General features: G+C 45.8%; 1 protein-coding gene across 1 annotated transcript in view; it reads right to left on the bottom strand.

Annotated features, from left to right (window-relative positions):
• LOC128381829 (E3 ubiquitin/ISG15 ligase TRIM25-like) overlaps positions 1-18,286 on the bottom strand; it is a 30,070-nt gene extending 11,784 nt beyond the window's left edge. The window contains exons 1-3 of the mRNA XM_053341859.1: positions 18,199-18,286; positions 5,893-6,313; positions 5,571-5,796 (exon numbers count right to left, since the gene is read on the bottom strand). Coding sequence (XP_053197834.1) covers positions 5,571-5,796; positions 5,893-6,313; positions 18,199-18,286 — 735 coding nt within the window. The remainder of the gene's footprint in view (positions 1-5,570; positions 5,797-5,892; positions 6,314-18,198) is intronic.
• Between the last annotated feature and the right edge of the window lie 3,444 nt (positions 18,287-21,730).

Genomic DNA, 21,730 nt, shown 5'->3' with positions numbered 1-21,730 from the left:
TTAATGAGTTAATGAGTGACCTAATGAGGCTTTAAGGGCAGAAGTTTAACAACTGTCCAACCTGAGAGGAAGAAGAGGAGGAGGAGGAGGAGGAGGAAGAAGAGGAGGAAGAGGAGGAAGAGGGGGAGAAAGGGGAGGAAGGGGAAGAGGAGGAGGAGGAAGGGGAGGAGGAAGGGGCGGAGGAGAGGAGGAAGAGGAGGAAGGGGAGGAGGAGGAGGAAGAGGACGAGGGGGAGGAAGAGGAAGAGGAGGAAGAGGAGGATGAAGAAGAGGAGGAGGAGGGGGGCAGGCAGGGGTGCAAGGAAGGAAGGAAGGAAGTAAGCAAGCAAGCCAGTAAGAAAGGAGGGAAGGAAGGAAGAAAGGAGGGAGGGAAGGAAGCAAGGAGGGAAGGAAGGAAGGAAGGAAGGAAGGAAGGAAGGAAGGAAGGAAGGACGCAAGCAAGTAAGGAGGGAGGGAAGCTAGCAAGGAGGGAAGGAAGGAAGGATGCAAGCAAGCAAGGAGGGAAGGAAGCAAGCAAGGAAGGAGGGAAGGAAGGAAGCAAGCAAGCAATCAAGCAAGGAGGGAAGGAAGGACGGAGGGAAGGAAGCAAGGAAGGAAGGAGGGAGAGATGAAGGAAGCAATCAAGGAAGGAAGGAAGGAGGGAGAGAAGGACGCAAGGAAGGAAGGAAGGAGGGAAGGAAGGAAGAAAGAAAGAAAGAAAGAAAGAAAGAAAAGAAAACAGTAAGGAAAGAGGGCCGGATTAAACCCCTCTGAGGACCGGTTCTGGTCCACGGGCCTCATGTTTGACCCCCCTGAGCACATTGTGATGATGTGGTGATGTGTTCAGGGACCGTCTGACGTTTGAGTTTTGAGGTCAGAACTATTTAAAGTATTTCGTGCTTTTACTTCCTTTTTTTAACTTTTCTATTAAGTCTGATCTGAACCCTCCTGCTGGGAGACGCATCATCGAACCACAAGTCACTGATACACATCCATAAATGCATGAGCACATTCATAGATACACACACACACACACACACACACACACACACACACACACACACACACACACACACACACACACTCTCACACACACACACACACACACACACACACACACACACACACACACTCACACACACACACACACACACACACAGAGAGAGAGAGCAGTGTGAGGCTGTCAGAACAAATCTCAGCGCTAAATATCAGCTGAATGTTAAAAGAGAAACCACAAAGACACGACTCAGCAGAATCACTCAGAGGAAGGAGGGAGAGAGGGGGGTGAGAGAGAGAGAGAGGGAGAGAGAGAGGGAGAGAGAGACAGAGAGAGAGAGAGAGAGAGGGGAGAGAGAGAGAGAGAGAGAGAGAGAGAGAAAAGAGAAAGTAGACAGAGAGATAGAAAGAGAAGAAGGGAGGAGGAGAGGGGGGAGGAGAGAAAGAGAGAGGGAGAGAGAGAGAGAGAGGAAGAGAGAGAGAGAGAGTGAAAGAGAGAGGAGAGAGAGAGGGAGAGGGAGTAAGGGAGAGAGAGAGAGAGAGAGAGAGAGAGATAGAAAGAGAGAGAGAGGGGGGAGAGAGAGAAAGAGACAGAGAGAGATTTAATTTAGTTTTATTTTGAAGGAATTGGATAGTTTTGATTTAGTTTTATTTTGAAGGAATTGACTACTTTTAATTTAGTTTTATTTTGAAGGAATTGACTACTTTTAATTTAGTTTTATTTTGAAGGAATTGACTAGTTTAGTACATTTAAAGTGTGTACTGTACCTTTAAGAAAAACTAACTTCATCCAGACATTGTTTATTTACATCAAACGTTGTGTTCTGCTCAGATGTAACCTCTGCGTGACAAAAGAGCATGAATAGTTTAGTGTGTGTGTGTGTGTGTGTGTGTGTGTGTGTGTGTGTGTGTGTGTGTGTGTGTGTGTGTGTGTGTGTGTGTGTGTGTGTTGTCCTCAGGCGGCATGCTGTACACACTTCATGCCAGTCAGCTCTATCTGGACAGAGTGGTGCTCATTTGTCAACCTGCATTTGGTCTCTGCCTCCCTGCTCCTGTGTGTGTGTGTGTGTGTGTGTGTGTGTGTGTGTGTGTGTGTGTGTGTGTGTGTGTGTGTGTGTGTGTTAATTTGTCACAGTGTGTGTTTCCTCTGACCTCTGGAGCCGAGGGTGAGAGACGACATGCTGACTGCCATCTCAACACCAATCCGTGTGTGTGTGTGTGTGTGTGTGTGTGTGTGTGTGTGTGTGTGTGTGTGTGTGTGTGTGTGTGTGTGTGTGTGTGTGTGTAATCATGCTGGTGATAGTTTAGCACCAGCAGATAATTTGGCACCCAGCTGTGTCACACATACTAACTCTGTGTGTGTTTCTGTGTAACTTTTGCATATGATGATTTTTAATTTAGTTTTATTTTGGAGGAATTGACTAGTTTTAATTTAGTTTTATTTTGAAGGAATTGACTTTTCTCCTCTTCCTCCTCCTCCTCTTCCTCCTTCTCCTCTTCATCCTCCTCCTTCTCTTCCTCCTCCTCCTCCTCCTCCTCCTCTTCCTCCTCCTTTTCTTCTTCCTCGTCTTCCTCCTCTTCATCCTCCTCTTCCTCTATCCTCCTCCTCTTCCTCCTCCTCCTTCTCTTCCTCCTCCTCCTCCTCCTCTTCCTCCCCCACCTCTTCATCCTCTCCCTCTCCTTCCTCCTCTTCATCCTCCTCTTCCTCTATCCTCCTCCTCTTCTTCCTCTTCTCTCTCCTCTTCCTCTTCCTCCTCCTCTTCCTCCTCTTCCTCCTCCTCCTCCTCCTCTTCCTCTCCCTCCAGGTGTCTAACCTCTACCTGTATGACAGCGTGCTGATGCTGGCCAACGCCTTCTACAGGAAGTTGGAGGACAGGAAGTGGCACAGCATGGCGAGTCTCAACTGCATCAGGAAATCCACCAAACCGTGGAACGGAGGCTGGTCCATGCTGGAGACCATCCAGAAGGTACCCAAGCATCATCATTACATCATCATTACATCATCATTACATCATCATTACATCATCATTATACCGACATCATCATTACATCATCATTATACCGAAGCATCATCATTACATCATCATTACATCATCATTATACCGAAGCATCATCATTACATCATCATTACATCATCATTATACCCAAGCATCATCATTACATCATCATTATACCCAAGCATCATCATTACATCATCATTATACCCAAGCATCATCATTACATCATCATTATACCGAAGCATCATCATTACATCATCATTATACCGAAGCATCATCATTACATCATCATTATACCGAAGCATCATCATTACATCTTCATTACATCATCATTATACCCAAGCATCATCATTACATCATCATTACATCATCATTATACCGAAGCATCATCATTACATCATCATTATACCCAAGCATCATCATTACATCATCATTACATCATCATTATACCCAAGCATCATCATTACATCATCATTATACCCAAGCATCATCATTACATCATCATTATACCGAAGCATCATCATTACATCATCATTACATCATCATTATACCGAAGCATCATCATTACATCATCATTACATCATCATTATACCGAAGCATCATCATCACATCGTCATTACATCATCATTATACCGAAGCATCATCATTACATCATCATTATACCGAAGCATCATCATTACATCATCATTACATCATCATTATACCGAAGCATCATCATTACATCATCATTACATCATCATTACATTATTTAAAGGGTTAAAATGTGAAAATAAACGTATGAATAACTTCACACGTTCTTTTTTTGTGGACCCAGCATCAAATTTCTGCTTTTAATCCATTTAGAGAGAATATATTAAAGGATTATGGTAAAAATGTCTAAGTGGTGTAACCATAAAAACTTTGGAAGGAAGGAAGGAAGGAAGGAAGGATGGAAGGAGGAGGGAGGAGGGAGCAAAGAAAGAGGGAAGGAGGGGAAGAACAAAGAAAAAATTAAAGAGGAAGGAAGGAAGGAAGGAAGGAATGAGGAAGGAAGGAAATGAGGAAGGAGGAAGGAATATATATGAGAATAATAGACCGAATAAAGAAAAATAACACTAACGAGCTCGATGTTAACATGAGAAACAAAGTGCTTTCTTCTTCTTCTTCTTCTTCTTTAACACTCAGAGCCTCTGCTGCTCTCAGGGACTCATCAGCTCGGATTAAAAACCATCCTCCACCAATTAAACCGTGAGAACGAGTCTGCAGGTTTTTACATGATGCAACTGAAATGCACGTCGGGGGGGTTTTAAGGCCGGATCAGTTTCCTCGTTGTTTCATGTTCCAGCGGAAGCAGCGGCGGCGGCCCAGCCTTTCTTTCATGTTTGATTTCTATTCCTTTAAAATACAAAAGAAGTTGTTTATTCTTTTATTTAAAGAGTTCAATCTGAGGTATAAACCTAATCACGCTTTAATGTGTCCTCCTCCATATGCTCTCCTCTACATCTTCAAAAAGGTTCACAGCAATTAAATCTCTCTACGGCAGCAGGAGGAGAAGAAGAAGAAGAAGAAGAAGAAGAAGAAGAAGAAGAAGAAGAAGAAGAAGAAGAAGAAGAAGAAGAAGAAGAAGACGAAGAAGAAGGAGGAGAAGGAGAAGGAGAAGAAGAAGGAGAAGAAGGAGAAGAAGAAGAAGAAGAAGAAGAAGAAGAAGAAGAAGAAGAAGAAGAAGAAGAGGAAGAAGAAGAAGAAGAAGAAGAAGAAGAAGAAGAAGAAGAAGAAGAAGAAGAAGCACATGGTGGATAATTAGAAGCCGTATTGAATCAGACGGGATGAAGGCAGAGTGATGCGTTAACAAGCAATCACACACGGGAGGAGTTAATCAGCTCAGAAACATAATTAGAGAAACTTCAACATAGTTTAACTTTCAGGGTCTTTAATGAGCTGTTGCTTAGTTACACAATATTCATGTTCTTACAGGAAATAACAAATCGCTTTGACTCTGAAAATGTAAAATCTGAGTCTAGACTGACTCTGAATGTAAAGCTGTAAGTTTTAATTCACGAGGAGGTTCAATCAATCAATTAAGCTCAATTAAGGCTTAAATCTTATAATCTGATATGTTTGTTCTCGCCCTGAATGACACAAAAAAGTCAGTTAAAAGCAGAAATTTGATGCTGGGTCCACAAAAAAAGAATGTGTGAAGTTATTCATACGTTTATTTTCACATTTTAACCCTTTAAATTTAAACTAAACCACATGGAGACTAAAAACGGATGGTTACACAGGTAACCGTGGTTCTATGAATGACGGTCAACATGCCACCGTATGGGTCACTCTCTCCGAGGGTTAGCTGTTTCAGCGGGCGCAATCAGAGCCAATCAGCTGTATTAATCAGCTGTGCGATCACCTGCTCACTCTCTTTTTCCCGACTGAGGCTGAACTAGCCTTCTGAATGACAACCATCCATTCTATTTCATATCTGGTCAACACGCCACCGTATGGGTCAACAGTAGAGCAAATAAGGTCAGGCAGGAGGTGTGGTGAGGCAAAAAATCACTCAGGACAACCAGTTCACAGATCAGAACATTTTAATGAGAATAATTAATCTCCAGGTTTGTGGCACGATAGTCAAAGGCCGACGAAGGCCGACGAAGGCCACCTGGCGTTTTAGGAAGCCATTGAACCCCTTCAGGTTCAAGATATGACAGAGGCCGCCGTCCTTTTTCGGAACCAAGAAGTAGGTTGAATAAAACCCTTGGTGCATCTCGCCACTGGGGACGGCTGTTATTGCCCCCTTCTTCAGAAGGGCCGAAACCTCTGTCACAAGGGACTGACAATCTGCCCTGTCGCTGAGGAGGGTAGGAACAATGCCGGGAAACAGCGGTGGTCTGGTTCTGAACTGGAGTCTGTATCCTGACAACCGTCAGTGCCGGCCACCAGCTGACCCCGGTCTGGCACCCCCACAACGAGAGTTTCCACTGCAGTCATAGCAAAAGGAACGCTGGCGAGCCGGGCCGCCGCGGACTGGGAACCCCTGGGCGGCAGGCTGCAGCACCCTGGAGGCTGTAGAGCTGACTTGAAAGGAACCACGACCCCAACGTAAGCATGAGGCCGGCACATCCCTCACAGAGCACGTCAGCTCCCTCGCCCTACGAGACTGCTCCAAGGTTGCCTCACAGGGTGGACCAAAGACCCCTCCTGGCACCACTGGAGCTGCCAGCACAGCAATGCAATCCTGGTTGGACAGATTGGATTGTGACAAGCCAAGACTGCCACTCAGACTCAGCGGGAAGACACAGGCGACAGGTGTGGATAAAAGCCTCAGGTAGCGTACAACCTCCCGGCCGCAGCGGCTCGAGTACTCACCTGGTCGAAGACCACAACAGTAAACCGGCCACGTGAGGTAGCGTTCTCCCTCATGGGAGGAAGAAGGCAGATAAGTACATATATTGATGAGCGACATAAAATGTCTCAGTCTGAACAAATACTCACCACTCCAGGAGGAGAAAAAGAGAGTGAGCAGGTGATCGCACAGCTGTATTAATAAGCTCTGACCCTCGGAGAGAGTGACCCATACAGTGGCGTGTTGACCAGACATGAAATAGAACTGGATCGACTTATAAACACAAAACAAAATTATATATTATATTTGCATTTCAAAATAAGAGTCCTGTACTAACATATAACTGCAGTAACCATAGTAACGAAATAATTGCTCTTTTTTTTCTTTTGATGACTTCAAACATATTTTTTTGTTTGTGCTTTTTATATTTTTATGATGTTTTTATGTTTTAATTTAGTTTTTATAGCTTTTCTTGGGTCTGCCTCATTGCTTCAGTAGCAGCAGGGTAAATAGTCTACATAAAACATAAGGAGGGAATAGCACCCCCGCTCCTCGTGTGACTCTAACCAGGGTGAAACTAACACCTGGTCCAACTGGAGCAGCCAAAAACCTTCCAGCAGGATTCTCCTCCAGGGGAGAATAAAAACTGAAACATCCTGTCCTTCCTTCCTCTTTCTTTGCTCCCTCCTCCTTCCATACTTCTTTCCTTCCTTCCTTCCTTCCTTCCTCTTTCTTCTACCCATCCTCCTCCAGGGCAGAATGAAAACTGAAATGTGCCTTTAATGTATTTTCCATCATTTTCGAAACATCCTGTCCTTCCTTCCTTTCCCCCTTCCTTCCTCCTTCCTGTCCTTCCTTCCTCCCTACTGTCCTTCCTTCCTTCCTTCCTCTTTCTTTGCTCCTTCCTTCGTTCCTCTTTTCCTCCCTCCTTACTCCTTTCCTTCTTCTCTTCTTTCTTGCCTTCCTTCCTTCATTCATTCATTCCTTTCTTCCTTCCTTCCTTCCTCTTTCTTTGCTCCCTCCTTCCTTCCTTCCTTCTTTCCTTCCTTCCTTCCTTCATTCCTTCATCTTTCTTTGCTCCCTCCTTCCTCCCTACTGTCCTTCCTTCCTTCATTCCTTCCTTCTGTCCTCCCTCCCTCCTTACTCCTTTTCTTCCTCCCTTCCTTATCTCCTTACTTCCTCCCTCCCTCCCTCCCTCCTTACTCCTTTCCTTCTTCTTTTCTCTTCTTTCTTGCCTGCCTTCCTTCCTTCCTTCCTTCTTTTCCTTCCTCCCTTCCTTCCTCCCTCCTGTCCTTCCTTTCCTCCCTCCTTCCTTACACCTTTCCTTCCTTCCTTCCTCCCTCCTTCCTTCCTTCCAATTTATTTTTTTTGTTTTGGGTCTTGAACTTGAACATTTTGCACCAGCTGCCGTCTCTCTGACTACTTTTGTTGATGAGATGGAAAATGACTTCGTGATAGGACGGCAAACGGAGTGAAACATTTACAGAGGGGAGCACTTTCACTCTAATTTAGTTCTTTTTTGTTTAGTGTATCACAAAAACTTACCTTCCTCTTTCATTTCCTATTACAGGTGTGTGTGTGTGTGTGTGTGTGTGTGTGTGTGTGTGTGTGTGTGTGTGTGTGTGTGTGTGTGTGTGTGTGTGTGTGTGTGTGTGTGTGTGTGTGTGTGTGTGTCTTGGGTAATGGAAGTGCTCGAGGCGCCTCATTGCATTAGAAGTGCTGCTACTTCTTATTTACACTGTAAAACACTTTTGATTTTTGCCCACCTGTCTGCTCTGTACCTCCATGATGTCTTGCTGCACTAACTTTAACCCTCCTGTTGCCCTCGAGTCAAGGAAGGAAGGGAGGAAGGAGGAAGGAAGGAGGGAAGGAAGGGAGGAAGGAAAGGAAAGGAAGGAATGAAGGTAGAACGGAGGAAATGAAGGAATGAAGATAGGACGGAGGAAAGAAAAAGTGAGGAGGGAGGTAAGAAGAAGGACGGAAAGGAGGGAGGAGGGAAGGAAGGACGGAAAGGAGGGAGGAAGGAAGGACAGGAGGGAGGAGGAAGGGAGGAAAGGAAGGAAGGAAGGAAGGAGGGAGGTAGGGAGGGAGAAAGGAAAAGAGGAAGGAAGGAAAGAAGGAAGGGAGGAAAGAGAGGAAGGAAAGAAAGAGAGAAGGAGGGAGGGAGGAAGAACAGATGGAAGGAAGGAAGGAAGGAAGGAAGGACAGGAGGGAGGAAGGAAGGGAGGAAAGGAAAGAAGGAAGGGAGGAAGGAAAGGAAAGGAAAGGAAGGAATGAAGGTAGGACGGAGGAAAGAAGGAAGAAGGAAGGAGGGTGGGAGGGAGGGAGAAAGGAAAAGAGGAAGGAAGGAAAGGAGGAAGGGAGGAAAGAGGAAGGAAAGAAAGAGAGAATGAGGGAGGGAGGAAGGAAGGAAGGAAGGAAGGAAGGAACAGTCAAAACAGACGGGATCAATTTGACACAGGAGAACGACAGGAAGGTGAAAGTGTTGGCCGTCATTTCCTGAGTTTCCTCAACAGACTTTTTGCTGTTTCCTCCACAATCAGCAGCAATCACTGCTCGAGACAGGAAATCAGACAGAATGCTTTCAGTCTTCATGAAGGAGGAAACTTTCATAAGGGAGCGCCGGGATGAAATTAGGAGGGGTGATGGTGGCAGCATGGAGCTTTTCTCTTAGAAACTGTAAATCTTGTCTGGTCGGGGGTTGGTTGTCACATTCATTCATCAGATCTCAGTCCCTAGAGGGCGCTGCTGTTAAAAATAGTTGGTATTGAAATGTTCAGAATTTAAGTCAGGTGTTATTTCCAGGTGGGGAGTTCCTGTCCTCTGAAATGAAGCCAACCAGGAAGTAACTTAGAGCTGCATTCTATCAAAAGGCCACCAGGGGGCGACCGTCTCTATACAAGTCAATGGAGAATTCACCAACTTCTCACTTGATTTCTAACCTCAGTAAACGTTTTCAAAATGTGTTTATGGTCTCAATCGCTAGTTTAAAGCCTTCTTCAATGCAGTATGATGTTCATTTGGGACATTTTGGCCTCCCTGATTTTATATGTGACGATAAAGCAGGGTATGCATTAGGGCGTGGCTACGTCCTGATTGACAGGTTGATTGACCAATGTCCTCCAGATCCAGCCCTCGCAACCATAGCAACCTCCCTGCTCCGCCCATGGCCCCGCCTCATGCCCATATAAGTAGAATCTGTGTTTTTAGTTTTCCCAGCATGCACCTGAAATTTTCAAGATGGCGCTGCCTAGATTAGAAACTATTGGCTTCCGAGCAGCAGTCCACAAACCAATGGGTGACGTCACGGATGTTACGTCCATTTCTTTTATACAGTCTATGGTTCAGACTTCATAAGAGACATCTGGTTCCAATCTATATTGGCTAAAAATTGGATTTTGGCTTGGTGCAGGAGATGTGTTAGGTCAGGGGTGTCAAACATGCGGCCCGTGGGCCAGAACCGACCCGCCGAGAGGTCCAATCCGGCACAGTTTCCTTCTTCCTCCCTTCCTCCCTGTCTTCTTTTCCTTCCTTCTTTCCTTCCATCTGTCTTTCCTTTCCTCATTCCTTCCTTCTTTTCCTTCCTTCCTGTATTCTCTTCCTTCCATCTGTCCTTCCTCCCTGCCTTCTTTCTTCCCTTCCTCATTTCCTTTCTCCTTCCCTCGTTCCTTATTTCCTCCGTCCTTCCTTCCTTTCCTTCCTTCCATCTGTCCTTCCTCCCTCCCTCCTTCTCTCCTCCCTTCCCTCTTTCCTTCCTCCATCCCCCTTTTTTCTTCCTTCCTTCCTTCCTTCTTTCTTCCCTTCCTCCCTCCCTCCTCTCTTTCTTTCCTCCCCCCTACCTTCCTCCTTCCTTCCTTCCTTCTTTCCTCCGTCCTTCCTTCCCTTCCTTCCTTCCTTCCTTCCTTTCAATGAGTGTCCTATAAAGGGTTAAAAGGAAATCTATCCAGTATACGGTTCATGAGGAAATGAAATTAAAGTAAAGCGTGTTCTCCCCTACACCTCTGAATCTACAGCTGATAATCAGCCCGATCCTCTGCTAGCCAGGGTAAAGTTCACACAGATAAGGAGAGAGACAGGAGTGAGTATTATTAAAAATGCATTTCTTTGCTCTTTACATCTGCAGAAAGTGTCAAAGGTTTAGGTTGAGGAAGACCCGACAGAGGTCTCAGCAGTCCAGATGTGAATGTTAGAGCATGTCAGGGAGATGGTAGCAACATGGACCTTTTCTCTTGGAAACCAGAAGTCAGGAAGATTCTGTTAACCCTTTATAGGACGCTCATTGAAAGGAAGGAAGGAAGGGAAGGAAGGATGGGAAGGAAGAAAGGAAGGGAAGGAAGGAGGGAGGGAGGAAAGGAAGGAAGGACGGAGGAAAGAAGGAAGGTAGGGGAGAGGAAAGAAAGAGAGGAGGGAGGGAGGAAGGAAGGAAGAAAGAAGGAAGGAAGGAAGAAGAAAGGGCGATGGAGGAAGGAAAGAGGGAAGGGAGGAGAGAAAGAGGGAGGGAGGAAGGACAGATGGAAGGAAGGAAAGGAAGGAAGGATGGACGGAGGAAGGAAAGAAGGAAGGGAGGAGAGAAAGAGGGAGGGAGGAAGGACAGATGGAAGGAAGAAAAGGAAGGAAGGATGGACAGAGGAAGGAAAGAAGGAAGGGAGGAGAGAAAGAGGGAGGGAGGAAGGACAGATGGAAGGAAGGAAAGGAAGGAAGGACGGAGGAAATAAGGAACGAGGGAGGGAGAAAGGAAAAGAGGAAAGGAAGGATGGACGGAGGAGAGAAGGAGGGAGGGAGGAAGGACAGATGGAAGGAATGAAAGGAAGGAAGGATGGAGGAAATAAGGAATGAGGGAGGGAGAAAGGAAAAGAGGAAGGGAAGAAAGAAGGCAGGGAGGAAGGAAAGGAAGGAAAGAAGGAAGGAAGGAAGGAAGGAAGGTAGGGGGGAGGAAAGAAAGAGAGGAGGGAGGGAGGGAGGGAGGGAGGAAGGGAAGAAAGAAGGAAGGAAGGAAGAAGAAAGGGCGATGGAGGAAGGAAAGAGGGAAGGGAGGAGAGAAGGAGGGAAGGAAGGAAGGACAGGAGGGAGGAAAGAGAGGAAGGAAGAAATGAGAGAAGGAGGAAGGACAGATGGAAGGAAGGAAGGGAGGAAGAGGGAAGGAAAGGAAGGAGGAAGGAAGGACAGGAGGGAGGAAGGAAGGGAGGAAAGGAAAGAAGGAAGGGAGGAAGGAATAAAGGTAGGACAGATTAAAGAAGGAAGGAACGAGGGAGGGAGAAAGGAAAAGGAAGGAACAGTCAAAACACACGGGAGGACGACAGGAAGGTTAAAGTTGAAGTTATGATAGAAGAGTTATGGTAGAAAATGTAATAAAAAACCTGTAGGCTAAGTATCAGGGAAGGCTTGATTTCTCATTCTAGTCCATCTCTGGTGCTAGTTGACAGAGGTAGAGGTAGAGAGGGAGAGAGACAGGAGTAGGTATTATTAAAAATGCATTACTTTGCTCTCTTCATGTCTGCAGGAAGCGTCGAAGGTTAGGTTCACCGGTCCAGATGTGAATGTTAGAGCATGTCAGGTGCTGCAGGGGTTCATGGAGTATGCACCTCTACCTTATACACACACATATATATATATATATATATATATATATATATATAAAGAGGTAAAATGAGGATGGTGGTGCTCCTGCTTCAGGTTACAGGATGTTCTCTGAGGAGTGACGAGGGATCAGAGATGATTATCTACTAAAAGCTGCAGATATGAGCAGATATGTGACAGTTCATGTAAAAGCATGTCAGGTTTTATTGGAAAGGTTCTCAGTGTGTGTGTGTGTGTGTGTATGTGTGTGTGTGTGTGTGTGTGTGTGTGTGTGTATGAGAGAGCAAACACATCAGTTTCATGTCTTCAGAGTTAATGACTGAGAGGGAAAGGTTTACTGGTTTCTAGAGAGGAATGAACTGTGGATGTGACTGGGTACATATCTGTTCAGTTCTTTAGCTTGTTGTAAATGTTTAGTGATGCTGGTTGTTCATTTTGGAAGATAAAACATGTTTGGGTCAGGTTAGCTAACGGTTCCAGTTAGCTGATAGTTTAGTTCAGTTTGGGTCAGGTTAGCTAACGGTTCCAGTTTGCTAACGGTTTAGTTCAGTTTGGGTCAGGTTTGTTAACGGTTCCAGTTTGCTAACGGTTTAGTTCAGTTTGGGTCAGGTTTGCTAACGGTTCCAGTCACTGGCTAGCTAACGGTTTAGTTCAGTTTGGGTCAGGTTTGTTAACGGTTCCAGTTAGCTAATAGTTTAGTTCAGTTTGGGTCAAGTTAGCTAACGGTTTAGTTCAGTTTGGGTCAGGTTTGCTAACGGTTCCAGTTAGCTAATAGTTTAGTTCAGTTTAGGTCAGGTTAGCTAACGGTTTAGTTCAGTTTGGGTCAGGTTTGCTAACGGTTCCAGTTTGCTAACGGTTTAGCTCAGTTTGGGTCAGGTTAGCTAACGGTTCCAGTTAGCTAACGGTTTAGTTTCAGATTTAGGCTCCTAACAGTAACAACAGTTTGGTTGATGTTGGGCTGAATGTCCATGTAGCGTTCAGCTTACTTCTTCAATTATTCCCAATGAGGAGAGAGCAGATACGGCTAGAGAGAAAGAGTGAATGAATTTCAGTTTGTTTAATTGTTAATTCAGTTTTTCTGGGTATATCTGTTCAGTTTGTTAGCTTGTTGTAACTGTCTAGTAATGCTGGTTCTTAATTTTGGAAGATAAAACATGTTTGGGTCAGGTTAGCTAACGGTTCCAGTTACTGGCTAACACAGTTTGGGTCAGGTTAACTAATAGTTTAGTTAAGTTTGGGTCAGGTTTAGGCTCCTAACAGTTAGTGCTGCTACTGCTAAAGCTGTAAACATCGTCGAAATATCGCGCAATCCCGCACAGACCACACAGTATTTCAGTGATCCCGCGATATTTCGACGATGTTTCCAGCTTTAGCAGTAGCAGCAGAGTAAAAGCCATCAGGTAAGTGTTATTTTAATAAACTCCTGGTGTACTTACAAACTTTCAAATGCATCGATTTATGAGTAAAGAGCCTATTTGTACTACTGTAGAAGTTTTATAACAATCCAGGCATTATTAGTGGGGTCATTTACCAGATACACTGGTGGTCCCGTTAGCATCTGGTGGTCCCGTTAGCGCCTGGTGGTCCCGTTAGCGCCTGTACTATGACATTCGGCTGATGGCTCTAACGCGACCAAATGGGAAAAAAAAGGGCTGAGGCGCTGATTAGATAGACGTAATGGTGCATCATATGACGCTAGGTTGAAATTACGCCCAACCATCGCTTTAAGAGTAACAAATAGACAATGTAGAGTAGAGCTTCTTTCTTCAGTTGCCTCCAATGAGGAGAGAGTATGTGTGTCCACATGCAGCCGCCTTTAGTGTGGCCACAGCTCCACACTCTGCCTCAAGGGATCAATATAATAAAATAAACTATAAAATATTAAATAATTCAACAGAGCATTGGTTTATCTGATCTTATACATCAGCTTTTTATCTCACTGATGACTTAAAGCTCTCTAAAACTCTAAAACTCTAAAACTCATCCATCAAATATGATTCTCTTGGTATTTCAGGGTTAATATGAGTCCTGATATATTTGTGATATCAGACGGATGACAGGAAGCATCGCTGACTTTCATATCGAGCTTCCTTCCTTCTTTCCTTCCTTCCTCCCTTCCTCTTTTCTTTTCTCCCTCCCTCCTTCCTTCCTTCCTCCCTCCTTCTCTTTCTTTCCTCCCTCTCTCTTTTCCCCTCCCCTTTCCTTCCATCCCTCCCTCCCTCCTTCCCTCCTTCTCTCTTTCTTTCTTTCCTCCCTCCCTCCCTCCTTCCTTCTTTCCCTCCCTCCCTCCCTCCTTCCTTCTTTCCTCCCTCTCTCCTCCCATCCTTCCTTCCTTTCTTCTTTCCTTCTTTCCTTCCTTTCTTCCTTCCTTCCTTCCTCCCTCCCTCCTTCTCTCTTTCTTTCTTTCCTTCCTCTCTCCCACCTTCCTTCTTTAATTCCTTCCTCCCTCCCTTCTTTCCTCTGTCCTTCTTTCCTTCCTTCCTCTTTTCCTTTCTCCCTCCCCTCCCCCCTCCTTCCTTCCTCCCTCCCTCCCTCCCTCCCTCCTTCTCTCTTTCTTTCTTTCCTCCCTCTCTCCTACCTTCCTTCTGTCCTCCCTTCCCCCCCTCCTTCCTTCCTTCCTTCCTTCCTCCCTCCTTCTCTCTTTCTTTCTTTCCTCCCTCTCTCCTACCTTCCTTCCTCCCTTACTTCTTTTCTCTGTCCTTCTGTCCTTCCTTCCCCCCCTCCTTCCTTCCTTCCTTCCTCCCTCCCTCCTTCTCTCTTTCTTTACTCCCTCTCTCCTACCTTCCTTCTTTCCTTCCTTCCTCCCTCCTTCCTCCTTAATATGACTCCTGATATATATTTGTGATATCAGACGGATGACAGGAAGCATCGCTGACTTTCATATCGAGCTTCCTTCCTTTCTTCTTCCCCCCCCCCCTTCTACCTCTGTCCTTCTTTCCTTCCTTCTCCCTTCCTCTCCCCCCCTTCCTTCCTTCCTTCCTTCCTTCCTTCCTCCCTCCTTCTCTCTTTCTTTCTTTCCTCCCTCTCTCCTGATATATTTGTGATATCAGACGGATGACAGGAAGCATCGCTGACTCTCGTATCGAGCTGCTCACAAACCAGAACGGACATTTTCTTGAGATGTTATTTTCTTCCCGGCGACAGTGACTGTGACCTTTTTACAGTTTGACGTGAGGAACATTTAGCTTGTTGTTCCTCCGCGGAGACGGCGGAGACGACGGAGACGACGATGGAGACGAGTGTTTCTCAGTCAGTCTCGCTTCTTTACATTTAACATGAACTAATGGAAGCAGCCGTGAAGCGAGAGACATTTTCATTTCCTCTGTCTTTTTTCATTTCATTCATTTTTTCATTTCAACACTGTTTGTGACTGTAGGGAGGAATGAAGGGAGGAAAGAAAGGAGGAGGGAAGGAAGGAAAGGGGGAAGGAAAGGAGGGAAAGGGGGAAGGAAAAAAGGAGGAAGGAAGGGAGGAAGAATGAAGGAAAGGAGGAAGGAAGAAAGAAAGAAAGGAGGAAGGAAGGGAGGACGAATGAAGGAAAGGAGGATGGAAGGAAGGAAAGAAAGGAGAAGGAAGGAAGAAGAAGGAAGGAAAGGGGGATGGAAGGAAGGAAAGAAAGGAGGAAGACGGAAGGGAGGGAAGCTGCAAGGATGGATGGATGGAAGGATGAAAGGATGAAAGGGAGGAAGAAGGAAGGAAAGGAGGAAGGAAGGAAGGAAAGAAGGAAGGGAGGGAGGGAAGAAGAAGGGAGAAAAGAAGGAAGGGAGGGAGGGAAGAAGAAGGGAGGAAAGCTGGAAGGAAAGAAAGGAAGGATGGATGAAAGGGAGGAAGAGGGAAGGAAGGAAGGAAGGGTGGAAGAAGGAAAGAAAGGAGGGAGGAAGAAGGAAAGAAAGGAGGAAGAAGGAAGGAAATGAAGGAAGGAAAGAAAGGGGAAAGGATGGATGGATAAAAGGGAGGAAGAAGTAAAATAAAATAATAACACTATTTTTTCTCTCTCTCTCTCTCTCTCTCTCTCCCTCTCCCTCTCTCTCTCTTCTCTCTCTCTCTCTCTCTCTCTATCTCTCTCTCTCTCTCTCTCTCTCTCTTCTCTCTCTCTCTCTTTCCCTCTCTCTCTCCCTCTCTCACTCTCTCCTCTCTCTCACTCTCTCTCTCTCCCTCTCTCCCTCTCCCTCCCTCTCCCTCGTCTCTTCCTTCCTGCATAGGGAACAGTCAGCAGGACAGGTTATGACAGTGTCCGATGGATTTTAAGAGCGGACCAACTCCACGTCAAGTTGAGTTTAGAAAGACTATCAGATGCGGGTGAGTTCACAGGGTTTCTCTCTCTCTCTGAACAGGAAGTCAACTGAAATCCTCGACGTGTGTCAAACTTTTAAAGAGCTGTGGACTCACATTCACTCAGATATTCAGTCTCACCTTTTCCTTTATTGATACTACTTCTTTTTTTTTCTACATGAAGAGAATCAGATTTCACCAGAATACAGTCAGAGATGGATTTAGAGGAATGGTGGTCATTATAGAGAAGTTAGACTGTTCCTTCTTTCCTTCCTCCCTTCCTTCCTTCCTTCCTTCCTTCGCTCTTTCTTTCCTCCCCATTACCTTCCTTCTTTCCTCTGTCCTACAGTCAGAGATGGATTTAGAGGAAGGGTGGTCATTATAGAGAAGATAGACTGTTCCTTCTTTCCTTCCTCCCTTCCTTCCTCCCTTCATTCTTTCCTCCCGTCCCTCCTTCTCTCTTTCTTTCCTCCCCATTACCTTCCTTCTTTCCTCTGGCCTTCTTTCCTTCCTTCCTTCTTTCTTTCCTCTCTCTCGTCCCTTCTACCTTCCTTCTTTCCTTTCCTCCCTTCCTTCCTCCCTCCCGTCCCCCCTTCCTTCCCTCCTTTCCTTCCTTCCTTTCCTTCCTTCCTTCCTTCCTTCCTTCCTTCCTTCCTTCCTCCCTCCTTCCCTTCGATAGATAGATAGATAGATACATAGATACATAGATAGATAGATTAGATCATGTAGATGTGGAGGCGTGGTGGCTTCTATTCACATGATGGTATCACTTTAACAGTACTTGGATTAGTGCTTTTATTTTGAAAGAACACCCAGCACCTAGTGGGAGAGCTGCTGGTTTCAGAAGTTCATCCTCATTTTGTTTCCATCGTTGTTGAACTCACTGAAAAGTTTCCCAGAAAGTCAAACTGAACTAACTCAACCTTTCTTTCTGAGCTCAGACTCTTTACTCCCAAAGCATCCTGGGAGTCGGAGTTTAATTCTACCCTGAACATGTGTTTATGTCTTCAGGCTGCTACTGAATCAGATATCTTCTAACACAGTTGTTCATCTCTGGAGTTTCATGTTCAAACTGTAAGAAAAAACTCAAACTGGGATCTGTGGGAAACATTAATGGGATGGTTTTTTTTTATTTATTTTTTTATTTCTTGGACTCTGAAAACCAAACCTCTTCACATGTGTGAGATCAGTTATAGTTTTAAGACTCAGAGGTGAGGGTTGGGGTGAGGGTTAGGAGGAGTAGAGGAACGTCTAGGATTGGTTTTAGATTTGTTGGCTGAATTTCAGATTTATAAAAACTCTGTGGAGACACACACACACACACACACACACACACACACAACACACACACACACACACACACACACACACACACACACACACAGTTGTTTGCTTTCACACTCATCACACTTAGATCTTTACACTTTTTCTGCTACTTCTCACATTATTTCACATCCTTCCTTCCTTCCTTCCTTCCTTCCTTCCCTCCTTCCCTCCTTCCTTATTTCCTCCCTCCATCCTATTCTCTTCCTTCTGTCCTTCCTCCCTCCCTTGTTCTATCCTTCCCTCCTTCCTTCTTTCCTCCGTCCTTTTCTTCCTTCCTTCCTTCTCTCCTACCTTCCTTCTTCCTCCTTTCCTTCCTTCTTCCTCCCTCCTTTCCTTCCTTCTTCCTCCCTTCCTCCCCCCTTTCTTCCTCCCTCTCTCCCTCCTTTCCTTCCTTCTTCCTCCCTTCCTCCCTCGTCCCTTCCTTCCTTCTTCCTTCCCTCTTCCTTCCTACCTCCTTTCCATCTTTCATTCCTCCCTTCTTTCCTCCCTTCCTTCCTTGACTCGAGGACAACAGGAGGGTTAAAACACAATGTTACAGCTTCAGTACATGTCCACTATTCTGTGTAAAGTCCTGACACACAGACACACACACACACACACACACACACACACACGCACACACACACACACACACACACACACACACACACACACACACACACCCTCCTACCCCCCCCCCCCCCCCCCCCCCCGGTGTGTTTGTTGAGCCTGACAGCGCTGCCTTGTACAGTACAAAGGAGCGGCTGCAGGCTGTTGTTGTTGTTGCGATGCGTTCGGGTGTCATCAGTCATCACGTCGCCCGTCAGCGGTGTGCGACCCATCGAGCTGCCGACCAATCACACCCAAGGGTGCTGGGGTTTTTTTTCTGAAACCGTGACAACAGCTCCGGTGGCGCGGTGGATGTTTTTGTCGTTCGTCCTTTTTGTCCTGCGACTCTGTTTCACTGAGAGTCATCAGAAAGTCACGATGATGTCACACAGAGCAGAGATGTGATGACATCACACAGAGCAGAGAAGTGATGACATCACACAGAGCAGAGATGTGATGACATCACACAGAGCAGAGATGTGATGACATCACACAGAGCAGATATGTGATGGAAGGTAAACACACTCACACACTTTATACTGCTAGAGCTGGGTTCCTTCCTTCCCTCCTTCCTTCCTCCCTCCTTTTCTTCCTTCTTTCCTTCCTTCCTCCCTTCCTTCCTTCCTTCCATCGGTCCTTCCTTCCTTCCTTCCTTCCATCTGTCCTTCTTGTCTCCGCTTCCTTCTCCTCCTCCTTTTCCTTCCTTCCTTCCATCCTTCCTTCCTTCCTTCCTTCTTTCCTTCCTTCCTTCCTTCCTTCCTTCTTCCCCCTTCCATCCATGCATGTTTCATTTCTGCTAGAGCGGGGAGGTCAAACATGAGGCCCGCGGGCCAGAACCGGCCTGCAAAGGCGTCAAATCCGGCCCACTTCTTTCCTTCCTCCCTTTCTTACTTCTTTCCTTCTTTGTTTCCTTCCCTCCGTCTGTCCTTGCTTCCTTCTTTCCTTCATTTTCTTTTCCTTTCTTCCTTTCCTTCATTCCTAATCCCTTTCCCTTCCTTCCTTCCTTCCTTCCTTGTTTCCTTCTTTCCTCCCTACTTCCCTTCTTCTTTTCCTTTCTCCCTCCCTCCCTCCTACCTTCTTTCCTCCCTCCCTCCCTCCTTCCTTCCTTCCTTCCTTCCATCCTTCCTCCATCCCTCCCTTCCTCTTTTCCTTTCTCCCTCCCTCCTACCTTCTAAATAAAACTGCCTTGCCTTGCCTTACCTTCTTTCCTCCCTCCCTTCCTTTTTCCTCCCTTCCATCCTTCTTTCCTCTCTTCCATCCTTCCTTCCTCCCTTCCTTCCTTCTTCCTCCCTTCCTTCCTTGACTCGAGGACACCAGGAGGGTTAATATTGGTTATGTGTGTGCAGGTATTCATGATCAGATTTATATTCTAACCTCAGGCCTGATGTTCATGTTGCTGCTACATGATGACTCTCTGATGGGATTCGTATTACACTGAGAGAAGAGTTGACTCAGCTTTCCTTCCTTCCTTCCTTCCTTCCTTCCTTCCTTCCTTCTGATGGCGTTCATATGACACTGAGAGAAGAGTTGACTCAGCTTCACTCATCGAGATGCTCTGAGTTAACTAGTGTGAACATGAAGGGTCGACTTCATTACCCTCAAACACTTTTGTTTGTGTATCAGATTTTTTTTGTTGACTCAACTTCGTGTCAAATCATTTAAACTTGAGTCGATTCATTAGGAGAACAAAAACACTTCCTCCATCCCCCTTCCATCCTTCCTTCTGTCCTTTCTTTACTCCCTTCTTCCCTTCCTCCCTTCCTCTTTTCCTTTTTCCCTTCCTCCCTCCTACCTTCCTTCTTGCTTCCTTCCTCCCTTCCATCCTTCCTTCCACCCTCCTTTCGTTCCTTCTTCCTCCCTTCCTCCCTTTCTTCCCTCCCTCCCTTCTTTCCTTCCTTCTTCCTCCTTTCCTTCCTTCTTCCTTTCCTTCTCCCTTCCTTCTTCCCTCCTTTCCTTCCTCCCTCTCTCCTTTCCTTCCTTCTTCCTTCCTTCCTTGACTCGAGGACACCAGGAGGGTTAATATAGGTTGTGTGTGTGCAGGTATTCATGATCAGAGAGTAATCAGTATCAGGTGATTTATATTCTAACCTCAGCAGCTGAAGACTTCTACTACCACTCTGAGTTCTTTATGTCCTGAGGCCTGATGTTCATGCTGCTGCTACATGATGATGATGTCTAATAACACACAGAGCTCATATTACTGTGTGTGTGTGTGTGTGTGTGTGTGTGTATGTGTGTGTGTGTGTGTGTGTGTGTGTGTATGTGTGTGTGTGTGTGTGTGTGTGTGTGTGTGTGTGTATGTCTGCAGGCAGCTGACACGCTCGCTGTCACGCTGTTTGTTTGTGTTTCAGTCTCTCAGCAGCTTTTAATCTGATGTTAAAAAGAGATGATACACTCGCTGACATCCTCCTCCTTCCTGCCTCTCTCCTTTCCTTCCTTATTCCTCCCTCCCTTCCTTCCTTCTTCCTTCCTCCCTCCCTTCCTTCCTTCTTCCTTCCTCCCTCCTTTCCTTCCTTCCTCCCTCCTTCCTTCCTTCCTCCCTCCTTCCTTCCTCCATCCCATCTTCATTTTGTCCTTCCTCCCTTCCTTCTTTCCTCTATTCTTCTTTCCTTCCTTTCTTCCTTCCTTCCTTCCTTCCTTCCTGCCTTCCTCCATCCCCTTCTTCATTTTGTCCTTCCTCCCTTCCTTCTTTCCTCCTTTCCTTCCTTCTTCCGCCCTCATTTCCTTCCTCCCTCCTTTCCTTCCTCCTTCCTCCTTCCTTTCCATCCTCCCTCCCTCCTTTCCTCCCTTCCTTCCTTCCTCCCTTCCTTCCTCCTTTCCTTCTTCCTTCCTCCCTTACTTCCCTGACTCGAGGACAACAGGAGGGTTAAATTTCACATTCAGGACCAGATTAAGGTTAAATTTAGTAACCATGACGACGGATTTTGTCCCCAACTGCAACAACAAAGCATCCTAAAAGTTGCAGTTATTATAATAACAGATATTTAAGTAATAAAGTTTAAAACAAACGATATAAACTGCTGCTCATAAAGTGAATTGATATCATGGTTCAGTTCTCAGGAGAAAAATCATTCAAATAAAACTTTAAACTAAACAAACAGCAACATAACTCATAATGACTTTCTATCCTCCGTCGCCGCCGCCGTCGCTTCATCGGAGCCGTTGGGCCAGAACCACTCCAGCCCACTTCTTTTCCTTCCTTCCTTTCTTACTTCTTTCCTTCTTTGTTTCCTTCCCTCTGTCCGTCCTTCCTTCCTTCTTTCCTTCATTTTCTTTTCCTTTCTTCCTTTCCTTCCTTGTTTCCTCCCTCTCTCCCTCCTTTCCTTCCTTCCTTCCTTCCTGTCTTCTCTTCCTTCTCCTCCTCCTTTTCCTTCCTCCCTTTCTTCCATCCTTCCTTCCTTCCTTCCTTCCTTTCTTCCTTCCTTCCTCCCTCCCTCCCTTCTTTCTTTCCTCCATCCCCCTTTCTTCCTTCTTTCCTCTGTTCTTCTTTCCTTCCTTCCTTCCTTCCTTCCTTCCTTCCTTCCTTCCTTCCTTCTTTTTTCCCATCCTTCCTTCCTTCCTTGTTTCCTTCCTTTCTTCCATCTTTCCTCCCTGTCTTCTTTTCCTTCCTTCCTCCTTTCCTTCTTTCTCCCTTTTTTCCTTCCTTCTTTCCTTCCCCCCTCCTTTCCTTCCTTAGT

The sequence above is a fragment of the Scomber japonicus genome, chromosome 20, assembly GCF_027409825.1.
Source record: "Scomber japonicus isolate fScoJap1 chromosome 20, fScoJap1.pri, whole genome shotgun sequence".
NCBI lineage: Eukaryota > Metazoa > Chordata > Actinopteri > Scombriformes > Scombridae > Scomber > Scomber japonicus.
The sequence above is the reverse complement of the archived record's forward strand: the minus strand, read 5'-3'. Positions and strand labels throughout refer to the sequence as shown.